The 13,837-nt window shown below is 34.4% G+C and overlaps 1 protein-coding gene across 1 annotated transcript; it reads left to right on the forward strand.

Annotated features, from left to right (window-relative positions):
- Positions 1 to 1,539: 1,539 nt before the first annotated feature.
- On the forward strand, positions 1,540 to 12,655 carry LOC133302112 (chaperone protein dnaJ 13). Its single transcript, XM_061501852.1, has 13 exons — positions 1,540 to 1,879; positions 1,955 to 2,241; positions 2,609 to 2,806; positions 2,899 to 3,013; positions 3,776 to 3,862; positions 4,134 to 4,222; positions 5,574 to 5,658; positions 8,039 to 8,092; positions 8,542 to 8,622; positions 9,569 to 9,646; positions 10,598 to 10,837; positions 12,035 to 12,142; positions 12,236 to 12,655. The coding sequence occupies exons 1-13, from the start codon at positions 1,736 to 1,738 to the stop codon at positions 12,290 to 12,292; spliced, it is 1,623 nt and encodes a 540-aa protein (XP_061357836.1). The 5' UTR covers positions 1,540 to 1,735; the 3' UTR covers positions 12,293 to 12,655.
- The last annotated feature ends 1,182 nt before the right edge of the window (positions 12,656 to 13,837 follow it).

Consider the following 13,837-nt stretch of genomic DNA (forward strand, 5'->3'; position numbering starts at 1 on the left):
ACTTAGCTTATTGGGAGGTTTAGAGGATAGCACTTTATTTGGAATTATTTGTTGGTTTATTTGGAGGGATAGAAATAGTTTTGTTTTTGAACATACAAACAATAGTATAGATGACATTGCTAGATCAATTCGTACTTTTTTATCGAATTTTCTAGATGCAAAAAAGCTGTATACAGTTTCTGGTTTACAGCATGGTCACCGTGTGGAGACTCTTGTTCACTGGTCTCCTCCGCCAGTGGGTTGGATCAAACTGAACACTGATGGGTCTACTATGGAGGGGAATCGAAAGAGTGGGTGTGGAGGAATTCTAAGGGATGAGGCTGGTCATTGGCTATTGGGTTTTGCTAAGAACCTGGGGGCTGGGAGTTCTGTTCAAGCGGAATTATGGGGTATACGATTGGGGATGCAGATTACCTGGGATAATGGCTACAGAAGGGTGATTATTGAGAGTGATTCCCGAGTATCCCTGGATATGATTAGCAATGGGTGTGGGTCAAGCCATCCTCATGCAGGTCTAGTCAAGAAGATAAGCAAGATGAAGGAGTTGGAGTGGCAGATTCACTTTGAGCACACTTTCAGAGAGGGCAACAGTGTTGCGGACTGGCTTGCTGGGTATTCCCACTCGTTGAATTGGGAAACTGTTCTGTTAGAGAACCCTCCCCAAGGTTGTTTGGGGTTTTTGGGGAATGATTTTAGGGGTGTTGCTTGGCCCCGTGTAATTAGAGCTCTTTAGTTTGTTCTTTCAGCTTTTATACAAAAAAGAAAAGGATGAAAAAATAGGAATATGTTTTACTAAAATTTAAGTAAAAGCACTCATCCGTGGATATTGTACTATCGTTTCCAAGAGTACATCAAATTGGCAGTAAACTTGTAAATAAAAAAAATAATATTACAGTTAATTTTATTTATTTTTTAGGACATAAAAAGCTGGCTTAAAAATTCGAAGGCTTAATAAAATTTACATGCTCAAGCAGCTAGCATGCAGGCATATCAAATCTTTTACTTTTTTAAAAATAAATTAAGTCAATTAAGTTTATAATTTACTTTGCTTCGGAATAACAAAATTTACTTAAAATATTAGACTGAAGTATGACTTATTTACATTCTTAACGATGATAAATTGATAATGGATGCCAAAGTATATTAATGATAGTTATTTTTAAAATACGAAAGTGGTAAACATAATAAATAAATAAAATATAAAAATAATAACTTTAACATTTACCATTGTTACTTAACAAGGTAATATTTAAAATCTAAAGTTTAGAATTTAATATAGTACAAATTAATTAGTTTTCAATTCCATTATGATTTTTCTTACTGAATAAACATGGCCTAATTTTTCTGCATGACTTCTTATCCCATATTTTTTTTGTGGCAACTAGCAGCGAATATCTTAAGCCCAAGCCATCCTTGGGCTTAAATGGACTATAACAACCCCAAGATAGAGAAAAGCATAATTTTGGGTCTTCTCTTCTTCTTCCATCCTTTCCTGCGATGCACAGGCAATTTTGTCATTTCATTTATAATTTTATTTTCTACTCATTTTCTTTTCTAACACGTTGACGCTGCAAGGAAGAGAGTGGAGATTTTTGTAGTTTGCACTTTGCCGATTGATGTTTGATTTGGACCAATTTGGTGACGTAAGCAAAAAACCCCTTAAACCCTTTCCTTTCCATTCCCTGCAAAACCCTAACCTCTTGGGTTCCAAAATTTCCTTCAGTGGGCACCGCCAATGGAGGAACATAATGAAGCACAAGATAACAGAGAACTCTACGCACTCTTGAATTTGTCCCCGGAAGCTTCCGATGAAGAAATCCGCAGAGCTTATCGTCAATGGGCACAAGTCTATCACCCTGATAAATACCAAGCTCCTCATGTATGCCTCATTCTCTCTCTGTGCTGTTTCCTTCTTGTTTGCGATTTATTAACTTGTTTTGGTTTCTTCAATCAGATGAAAGATATTGCAACGGAGAACTTTCAACGCATATGTGAAGCGTATGAGATTTTGTCAGATCCAAATAAAAGGCAAATATATGATATCTATGGCATGGAAGGGTTGACCTCTGGTTTGGAACTTGGTCCAAGGCTGGATAAAGCTGAAGAGATCAAGGCAGAGCTGGAGAGACTGAAGAGGATGAAGGAACGGGAAAAAATGGCGTCACATTTTCGATCCTCTGGTACAATTCTGGTCAATATGTCTTTGCCACACTGTCTAAATGGTCATGGCCTCTTCAGAGGGTATTGCTCTGTTCATTGGTTTTTCTCTTATTTCTGTCCCCCTGAGTGTCAATTTGAAAATAAAATAAATAATTTTATTTTTTTTATTTTTTTTAATTGTATATTGCTGAAGAAGGAGAGCCTTTTGCACAACTGTTAGTGTTGTTGCCATGTGATCTGGAGGTCACATGTTCAGTTCTTATATCACAATGGGTTTGACCCTTCATTGGACTTCCCTAGACCTTGCTCAAAAATGGAAATCCACAAGAAGATATCACGCCTTATATTCTTAACTCTATTTATACAAACACCTTCCTGACAGTGAAATATCAGTTGCTCATCTTTATTATTTCATCTGACTCTTCATGTATATGTTTCTGAGTATCAGAATGGCTATGACAAGCGAAATTCAGTCTCAGTTATCAAAGCGTAATGCTGTTACAATTAGTGGCAATTTAGCAGTTGATGGAAAGGAAGGTGGTGGAGCTGCTACTGCTTTATTTAGGCATGAAATGTCAGAAGTCTCGTCAATAGAATTTGTGGCTTCAGCTGGTTTACGTGCACTAATTGGGGTGCAAACATCTCGGTGGGTAATTTGCTTTATGTAAATCAATTTGAACAGTGTTCTTATGCCAGGTTTAATGATGCTTTATATGTTTCTCGATCGTCATATTCCAGTGCTCTATCATCACACTCAGCGGCAACAATGGGCGTAGCAATGTCTTTGAGAGATGGTTCCTTGAATCTTTCTAATTTATGGACCCGCCAACTGTCAGAAACAGCAAGTGGACATGTATGCTACTCTCTACCTCGAATCATTCTTTCTCTTGAATGACTTGATAACCAGTGCTAATGCATACAAACTTGGGATGTAGTAGATCATATAACGGGGAACCAAGATGAGTAATTGTGCATAGCATGGCGCGGACATGTTGTATGGATGTGCTAGTCATGTAATAAAATAAGATATACATAATGATAACTGTAAAGAACCTTGGGATACACCACCCCAAAAGCTAGCTCAAAGAGTGGGAGTGCCCAAGGCCTTATAAACTCCACATTAGTTGCACATACAACCAATGTGGGACTATATATCTCAACAATAACTAAGAAATCAGTTACTTTTAATTAGCCGTGAGATTTGTTGATATTAAGATAATCAGTCACTATATCTGACATTCATTCAGAAAAGCAAGATCTACATATTATAAGCAACTAATCTATCATCATTTAATTTTGCAAAGCTCAAGGGAACAAAGGAATGTTCTGTCTGTCATTTCCAAGTTCCAACTGGCAAGGACATATTTTTTGAACTTGAAATAGATGAATATCAACAAGAATTTTCATTACTTTTCAGATACCCAAATCCCTTAAAATGTAGAGTTATGCTAGAATTTGGCCATAATTAACCAAATCACATCAAAATTGGCTATTTAACTATTGACCATATTAAAGCATAAAATTGATGAATTGGACTTTTTATTGCATAGAGAATTATGAAACAGTTTTGGAATATCTTCTATCTGTGATCTTTCCCTTCTCAACTGTGTTACAGATACAGCTTACCTTGGGACCACAATCATCTATAGCTGTGGGGTGGCAAAAGAAAGATGAGAAAAGATCTGCATCTGGAGAAGTCAAGGTACTTACGTGTCTTCTGTATAATGAAGTCATTTGGGCTGAAAATTTTATTACCTTATATATAAAAAAATTTACCGGTATAATCCATCATTCTAACTCCTCTTCTCCCCCACAAAAAAAAGAAAAAAGAAAAATAAATAAATCATAGGTCACAGACTCACATGCTTCCATCTTTTAAACATTGTCTTAGTTAGATTTTGCTAATTTTTATAAAACGATTGAAGATTTTCATCTTTTCCAATACTAAATTAACTCCTTCTCAACTCCTTTAGTTTGGCACAAGTTCTTTTGAGACAGCAGTTCATTATACTCATCGCTTTTCTTCTAAATCACTTGGCTGCATCACGGGAAGAGTTGGGAGGTATGCAAAATCTGATTGGGTGTAAATTTAGCTTGGGTGTCATTATCCGGCTTCTGTTTATTTATTTATTTATTTATATAGAAAAGCATCTCATGCTATCATACTTTGATTTTGATTGCTAAATGCTTGCAGTGTTATATGACATTGTTAGCAAAGGTTTTGGTAGTATTTCATAACCTACACATTTGTACATTCTGATCATGGCTAAAAACCAAACTTTCTATTTGATTATTTCCATTGTTAGCTTCTCTTTGTCTTTATGAATATTTTCTCAAAGATAAAAAGAATTTATTGTCATTTATTCACAATGAATTATATGATAATTAATTTTAGTTTCATAGCTTATATATCAAATTTGCAAAGCCATTTTCTTGTATCACATGAAACTAGCATGCCTTTCTTTTCTTTTCTTTTTTGGAATATGGGTGCGGACTTATTTCATCTATTACAGATTGGAAGAGAAAATGTATTAGCTATGTTTCAGATGGGAGTAATTTAATTGTAAGGCTTGGCTGTAGATTCATGTTTGAATGCCACTGCCAAATGAAAATATGTGTTCTGATAAATTCTTGTTTTAGTGTGTAACAAACACAAATATTTAGGTCGTAGGATGTTACAACTTATTGATACTATTTAAATTTAAAAGGTGTAGAGGAAGACTGAAGAAAACTTTAGGCGAAACCATTAAAAAGACCTCAAACCTAATATTTTTGTTGAAAATTGGTTTTTGATAGGGCTCAATGGTGTTGGTTGATCCATCTATCCAACCTCACCCTGCGAGAAAGGCTTGGTCATTCTAGTGATGCTATATTGTGGCTTTCTTGCTTAGATTGACTTGGGATTTAGTCCTTAATAGATGCATATTTCAGTTCTCCTTAGCACTGAATAAACAAGAGGTTGCTCAGCCCTATAGTGACATTCTATGCAGCATTTCTTTTTTTGTCTTCTGTGCGGGAGGCCTGTGTTTTTTTTTGTGCAAACTGCAAAAGTATAAATAGTGGCGTCCCATCGCATGCCCAAAGAAGAAATAAATTCTCTTCTTGATTATAATTAATTTGAAAGGGGGAGAAGGTTAGGACTTGGGACCAAGTGTAGACCTCTTACAGTTGGATTTTTTAAAGCACTGGCTCTATTGCTTTTTTACTATTGTTTTGAATCACTTAATGTGAAACTGATTTTTTTAATACTCTTTGTCTTAAACTGCGGCTTTATAATGCTAATTTTAGTTGAATCTCAATCTTTTGTGACTACTAATACTGATTTTGCATGATCATTAGCATAGTTAACCACCATATATTTTAGTTTCTGATTGACAGTGAGTTTGAATTTGTATGCTCATTTAATTTGGTAGTTCTTCCCTTGAGATTGAAGTTGGTGGTGGGAGGAAGATATCCAAATTCAGCACTGTGCGCTGGTTGTATACAATAGGAATTCAGGTAATGCAGTTAAAGAAAACAAATTTCTTTTTGGTAGAAAAAAGAAAATATTTTTATTACTGATGTTTATAGTTTGTATCTTTTTGTTTTTGATTAAATAAGGTGGTTTAGGTGTAGGATGAAAGCTTGTATTAGGTGCAGATATGTATAAAATGTTTTCAACACTAGCATAAATATCTGACTTTATATCATTTGTTGCTCATAAGCATTTTGGTAGAATCTAGTTCTTTCTCTGCAATCCATTAATTTAACTAACACAAGTAAAATATTTGTCCATCCTACGCCCATTCAACTTCACAAGAGGAAAAGGGACTTTGGTGCTGCAACCCTTTGTTTATAACCTATCCATGCAGGCGTAGTTTATCAAATAATTAATTTAACAAATAAAGACGAAGGATCTAAAATCCTGTAAAGGATGATTTTCAAGAATGGCTCCAATATGGGTACAAAATGCCTCTCTGGACAGCACCGGAATAACTTCACAAGCTTCTGAATTGCATCCTTTTTCAGCAATGCTTGTTTAATCTTCCTATTGTCATTGTTGTGCACTAAGCAAACAGCAATAAAATTTAGGGCCCATTTGGATGGGCTTCAAATAAAGGACTTTTTTACATATTCCTTTTTTTAGTAAATTATAAATTGCTTTTTTCAAAAGCTAAAGTTATTTTGCGTTTGGATCATTATCTAAAAGTAGTATTTTGGCTTTTTCAAAAGCCAAAAATCTTGGCTTAAAAAAAAATCTTCTTTTTAGCTTTTTTCCCCTGACTTTTGCTTTTTCAAAAGTTGCATCCAAAACACATACTTTGTGCTGTCACAGGCCAAAGCTCATCCTCAAGAAGGTTCAAACAGACATCCAAGCCACCATAAGCCCTTAATTGCTCCCTTGAATTGTGAGATGCATGAGCCATGTCATGTCAGATAGCAGAGGCAAGGCATATTGTTTCAAGGGAGAATTTGATGTAATAAATTGCATTAAATGGGAAATGATTCCACTTTTAGCTGCTTGTTCTCGTTTCCTCATATTTATCTTGTATAAATGGAACAATTTATTCAAGACTCATAAAAGAAAAATGAAAGATGAGATTCAAGCCAACTTTAGATATCTATCGCCAAACAAGACAAAGGAAGGACAAAAAAATTACATGTGAGCTTGAGCTTATGAGGTCGGGTCTTGAGTGAGTACAAAGTGTTGAATGATGAAGTGCAATAGTGTACTGAATAGCTAAATTCACTACAAGCAAAACCCATGTATTCAAACAGAGACCAGAACTATTTGAAGAGAAACTTTCAAGCCTCTACCTAGCAACCCCAAACCTGCATTTGAACCTGCCCAAAAACTGTCTACACACAAAACACCAAGGATCACTAACACTGAACTAAAAAAAAAAACTAGCACGGTTGTACCAGAATTTTTATTTTCCATTTTCATCACTATAACCTTGCATCAGCTAAAAGAATGAAACTGAAGCGCTAAATCAGGGCAGCTAAAAGACATTAAAAACATGCTCATCCTGCAGTGAAATGGGAACCATATTCTGTATATTCTGGGAGAGGAAAAATGGAAAAATGGAATGGAGAACTTACCCTAGATGTTTCCCTCTCCCTTGCACCTCTCTACCCAGTGGCTAAATAATGCTGGAACAGAAAGCCAAGAACCCTCTAAAATTTCTAACTCTCTCCAAGAAACGTCCAGCAGCTCCATAAATCGAAATCCCCGAGAGCCTCGCACAAGGAATTGCACCATACAACTTTAATGCAGCAGCTTCCAAACAAAAAGCTAAGGAGAAAATCCAAAAACCAATAATTTTTGGGTAGATGAAGATGTAGAGATTTAACTAAATCGAAAATTGTAAGGTTCAGAAAAAAATCAACAAAATCAAAGGTGTTAAAGGTGAGATCTGCATACCTATAACAGATTTGATGTGGGAGAAGTCATGGAAGGTTGAGAAGCTATAGAGGTTGGAAAATCCTAGCTTTTTTCCTCTAGTACAAAAGAAAGAGCAAAGACACACCGGTGGGATTTCGAAAATTCCACATATTGATATTGATGTGGCATGTCAATTTCCTTATTTTCAATTATCCAAACAAGTTATTTGGTTATAACTTATAAGGTATTTGAAATGGTCCAAAAAATTATTTTCCCCAATGTTTATATATTATATTTTTATTTTGTCACATTAATGGTTCCTTGGTTTCCAGTTCTTCCAGTGGAAAGAATTGTTTTTAGAAGATTCCATTATGTAATCTTGTATTATCCTCACTTAAAGATTCCTTGTAATTTGCTAGCAATTTGAAGAACAATGAAAGATGCTGCTCTTTTTTTTTTTCCTTGTTCATTATTTATTTATATATGCTGTCTTACATTCTTTAACCTTTTCAGGGTATTTTCTGGAAATTTGAGCTCTATCGTGGGGGTCAGAAGTTAATTATTCCTGTAAGGACAGTCTTTGTTCTTTACATGTTTAGCCTGATAGATAATAGACAACATTTTGGGCTTTGACCTTTATTTAAATATTTTATGTAAGATGGTTTGTGAGTGTATGTTCTTGTTGATTGTTAAGATGCTGTGAAGACCTACCTGGATAGTATGCCTTCTTGGACAAGCAATTTATTATGATAAAGTTTTTCTTGAGAGCAGATATAGCCTATAGAAATAAGAACACATATCTGGATAAAACTATCCCTTCTTGGCTTTGATCTTGAATCTTCTAATGTGATAGATGCCTTTGTGAACTTTGGTATTGTAATTAACCTGAGACAGCTTGTACTTGCTGACAAACTATTATGATGATATATCTATTATAAAAAACTGCAGATGATATAGCAATTTAAATTTGCTTGTTTCACTTACTTGAGTTTGTAACCTGTTATTAATTATTGCAGATTTTGCTGACGAGGCATTTGAACCCTGTGTTTGCTACTGGAGCATTCGTTGTTCCAGCATCTGTTTACTTTGTTCTGAAGGTGAATTCAATCAACTTTACATTGATAACCAACTTTTTGAGCAGTTTTAAGTATCTCAGTGCTCTCTGCCTGTTTATTTTTGTGAAGGCCTATAAATATCTACACTCAGTTTATTGTTAATATGTCAGTTAAGAGGAAAATAATTTGTTTCGGTCTCTGAATAATTCTAGCTCATTTGCATCCTGTACTTGTGCCTTATGCTGAGGAGTGTGATTCCAAATTAGCTATCATTATACTTAGTTCTGTAATGAAAATATGAAATAACTGTTCTTAACGTAATTAACACCACATTTATGACAGCAGTTAATTGGTTGTAAAGAATGGTATATGTACAGTTTAGTTTTGAAAAACAAGTAAAAATTAAAAAATAATAGTACAACAGTTGCAGGAGTGCTAGTTGGGAATAAAATCATGTGCTCTACCGTCATCACCAAAGAACATAGCTAATTGTAGTACACGCCAATAAATTTCCCTCTCTATACTATGAGTGTCTTTTTGCAGTTCACAAAGTTATCAAATATTTTTTCTGCTACTTTTATATTGTCTGCCTAGTTACTGTATGTCCATACATAAAAACTGCAATATGGGAAAAGCATAGTCTTGAAAGCTGTATTTCCTTTGGGTGATATTTTCTGTATAATTATATTCTGACTTGTACTTAAACATCCACTTGCTGAGCATGTGGATAGGCAGGACAAATTTTTTGAAAATATAAAGAAAATGCTTCCTGAAACTTTTCATAGCTGTAGCATTAGTTACAGAGATCTTGATCACCATTTATCACTTTTTTATTACCCAATATTTCTGGTGCATAAACATTATAGGAAGAAATAAGATAACTACTTATTTTTCAGCTAATATGGAAGAGGTGGTTCTTTGGTTTATTGAACAGTTTGGTGGTATTTCCGTCATCTGTTCTTCTAATATTTGTGTTGTGGGTTTGCAGAAATTTTTTATTAAACCGTATTACCTTAGAAGGAATAAGCAAAAGGCTCTAGAGAAGGAAGGAAAAACTTCTGTTCAGGTACGGGTGATTAATTTGCCTAAAGGAGTAGGGGCATTGGCTTCTATTTTTCTTGTGTATCATTGTTGTTTCTTATTTGCAACTATTACCCTCATGTCAAATATCTTAAATTTTTTTGCTGTGTGATAGCTTTGATCATATCTCTTTAACAATTTCAGATGTGCTTCTTGTCAATGCCCGGCAGTGATAACACACCTTGTGATTTTATCAGCCCTCCCAAAATAAATAAATTAATAAAGAAAAAATAAAAAAAGTCTAAGTTCCAGCCAATGGATATACTGATCAGTTTGAAAGTCAGAAGATTGTTTTGTTTAACCATTCATTTGGAATTTCTAAGAGAATTCTTTGTGATTTTATCAATTTGTTTGTTATGTGGAGTCATATATATTTTCAGTCCAAGATTTCTCTATTATCCAATGCTTGTCATATAACAGGGAATCCATGGTACTTGCTGTGTTAAATACCCAAGTATACTCCAACTAAGAAGATTATAGTTGGATAAAAATTGTATGTGCTGCCAATCACTAGTTCAATGCATTTTTTAGATTTGAGAATCCTTTGTAATTATCAATTATCATACAAATACAGGACCTTGAGTTCGCATATATTTCATATCGAAATATCTTACAGTATTCCAATATACCTGGGGAATTAGGATTCAATTTCACCAAATGCCTCCTTGGAGTTTTCAATAGTGATTGTCGAATGTTCAGATACAGAATCAGTTCAAGAGTCATGACTCATGAAGATTAGTTTGTTTCTATGCATTTTGAATTTGAAAGGAAACATTTGTCTCCTTTATTTCCTCTGCGATGAATGCCAGTACATAATATAGTTCCACCTCTAGAAATGACATCATCTGAGGGGGAGACATGCCCCAACCTCTGCTCTTTTGGTAAATTCCATTGAATAATACCCCGCTCTCCCCCACTGAGGCAAATATTTGTGCAGGTTCAAGAAGCAAGGGCTGCCGCAGAGAAAGCTCAGAAATTACAACAAAATGTGGCAAATAGGAAAAGAAACAGGCAATTAGAAACAGGTGGACTGGTTATTATGAGAGCGCTGTATGGAAATCAAATAATTTTGAACAACTTGAATTCATCAAGTGAAACAAGTTTTGAATCAACTTCAGAAGTCATTGATGTTACAATACCTCTGAATTTTCTAGTTAATGACTCTGGCCTACTCAAGGTATGTTCATTTTCTTTTTCCCAATGCATGTTCTCACAAAGTATTATAGACATTTGTTAGTTATGAAGTTTTACAATTTTTTAACATTTTTTTGGGCCTACTTGTCCACATGAATAATAATATTGCAGTAAATACAGGATAAGAAAATGCAGCACACTCCTTTGATCAGGCATGATGGGTTAAAAACTTAAAATTAAGATTTTGAGAGAATGATTGGAGACAAGTAATAGAAACTTATAGTTAGGGTGATATTTTTCTGTTTAATTTCTTGGAATGAAACCAAATTTCTGAACCTTGAGTTTTACATCAAAAGAGATTCAGGGTCCAAGGACATGGTTAGGTACACATATATGTTTTTGTTGCTCAATGCGATTACTTAAATTACTCTGAAATCTTGGAGGAGTAGTCAGCCTTGTAACATTCGCTTGTAGCTCAGGGAAGCAGCCAAAACGCACGAGAGGTTTCTCTCGAGAGAATTCATTTTCATGTTTTACGATCCAATTGTAAGGTATCAAACTTGAGTCTCACATCATAAACATAAGGGTCTGGTGTGAAGTTTACATGAACTTTGAGCTCTCTTATCTCATGAGCTAGTTTTTGGGATGAGACTTTTCCAAGGTTCGTATCAATTGGTATTAGAGCCTTCCACTATGTTTTCCAGTTGCAATCAAGTGGCGCGGCTGGTGATGTTGGTATTGCAGTGTTCGCCTAGGGCTAGTAAAAGATTATCGCAAAGCAAGACCGCTTGGATGCCAGGGTTGCAGAGCATAGTGGGATGTTATGATCCAATTGCCAGGTATGGGACTTGAGTCCCACATCGGAAATATAAGGGTCTGGTGTGGGGTTTATATGGTTTTTGGGCACTTTTACCTTACGGGCTAGCTTTTGGGGTGAGATTCTTCCAAGATTTGTATCAATATGTAAGCCGAAAGAAGCAACTAATTTATGCATTAAATATTGAATTTTGAGCCTTTACTGATTAAGCAAAATCGTATTTAATTGATTATGATTACCTGGTAAAAGTTTATGTTGTCGTCTTTTTCGTGCAACTTGTATAGCTAAGATTTGGCATAAATTAATATTATACTGTTGAATCCATCTTGTGATTTGCCATACGTCTTCGGAATCCACATGGTTTACAATTTGAGACTGCCGTTTTTTATTTTTAAATAATTAATGTCCTATTTGTTGATGCAGCTTCATGAAGGTGTTAAAAAATCAGGCATCATGGGTTTTTGTGATCCATGTCCGGGAGAACCTAAACAGTTGTATGTAGAGTACGCTTATGCTGGCAATCAACACAAGGTATTAGCAGTTGCTGTTGTTATCGTTTAATCTTTTGTTGTTATAATCTCTTGTATCCGGTTGATACATGGGCTAATTCAAAATTTGAAGCAGGTTTGGGTTGGTGATTATGAAGAATTACTGATACCCCAGGGCACCCACAGGATATAAAGATTATTATTATACACATCAATATCATTGTTACCTCTAGCAGTTTTGCCTGGTTTACATGCTCGAGGTGCAGCATTTTATCCTGTTAGATGGAATTAGAAGAGGTACCTTTTACGATTTTTGGGTCAATGGTAACTTCACTTTTTTTTCTTTTTAATTTTTTTATTTTATCATCTTGTATTACACCCTAAAAATGTATGAAATAAGGGCATTTTAGGATGTGAATATAGTGGTTTGCCAAGCTACTGCGCTGCTGGCCCATCCTAATTTTTATTTGTCATCCTCCTTTTATTGTTGATTCTTTGCCTAATCATAAGGTCGCTCTTGGGGCAGTAGCCGTAGGAGTTCCATTTGATGTTTTGACTTCCCTAAGATGTGTTTATACTAATATAAAGTCAATCTTGATGGCTGTCTCATGCAACCTCCAACTGACTCACGAATGGCAATTAAATAAGGATTCAATGTTGTCCGCGTAAATTTTTACTATCGCATCCTATCACATAATTTAAAGTAGGGTAATACTTCTCTTATGTTGTATAAGAGAAGTATTATCTCATGCTCAAACAAAAAGTATGAGAGAAAAAAAAGTTAAAGGTGAGAAAGAAAAAATCTTGTGGGACCCATTTGAGAAATGTGAGTGTAAGAGATAATATTTTGTTTATGTAACATGAGAAAAATAATTCCCTTTAAAGTATGTCTTCTTAGATACTACATTTAAATTTTTAAAGATGTTAAAACAAAATTGGATAATAGTGTAATCTTTTTTACTAATAACGGATTACAATCAAATTTATTAAATAATTTTTTACTTTAATATTATGTAGAAACTTTGGTTCTATCACTAAAATGGAGGCTGCATCTGATACGTGCTTATTTATATCATTTGAGAATAGATTATATATTTTCAATTATTTTTTTATCTTTGATATTATTTTGTAACTATTAATTTAATTTTAATCTAAGAATAAAATGTTATAAAAAAATAAGTTATAAATATAATTTCTTCCTCTAAATATTTAACTATTATGATTTATGTTTTTTTTTTCTTGTTTTTTTTTTTTTATTTTGTTTTTGTTTTTGGGTACATAGGGAGGGTATCAGCCCAAAAGAAACCAGAACAGAAAAAAATAAATAAAGACAAGACACCTTTAGACTGCATCCTAAGAACTCCGAAGTGTGGCATGGTCTCAAAACTGCAGAAGTCTGGTTCCATGGTCTCAAGAAGACTGCTTTTTAGGTTGTGTCTTGGGTGCATTTTTAGCTTATGGTTGATACCTTGAGACATTGATAAAAAGTTTGAGTTGAGAGTGACCTGTTAGTTACTTTCAAATTCGCGTCCTTGATTCATAAGTTACTGGTGCTATATTAATTTATTAAGGGAAGAGTTATATTTACAAACTTTTTGTTTACAAACTCTTACAAATTACACTATATTCTTCCGGGAGAACACTAGGTTACACTATGTTGTTCCGGGAGTACATAGTGTAATTTGTAAAAAGAAATTTGTAAACAGATCATTCCCCATTTATTAAAGTTAAATTGAAA

This window comes from Gastrolobium bilobum, unplaced genomic scaffold (genome assembly GCF_033153095.1).
Source record: "Gastrolobium bilobum isolate Gb01-03AN ecotype WA unplaced genomic scaffold, APGP_CSIRO_Gbil_v1 utg5726, whole genome shotgun sequence".
NCBI lineage: Eukaryota > Viridiplantae > Streptophyta > Magnoliopsida > Fabales > Fabaceae > Gastrolobium > Gastrolobium bilobum.

Bases quoted from the DNA above. Each gene is read 5' to 3' on its own strand.
- LOC133302112 (XM_061501852.1), top strand. From the start codon at position 1,736: ATGGAGGAACATAATGAAGCACAAGATAACAGAGAACTCTACGCACTC. The intron at 3,863-4,133 runs GTACTTACGTGT...CAACTCCTTTAG, and splicing joins CTGCATCTGGAGAAGTCAAG to TTTGGCACAAGTTCTTTTGA. The intron at 12,143-12,235 runs GTATTAGCAGTT...AATTTGAAGCAG, and splicing joins ATGCTGGCAATCAACACAAG to GTTTGGGTTGGTGATTATGA.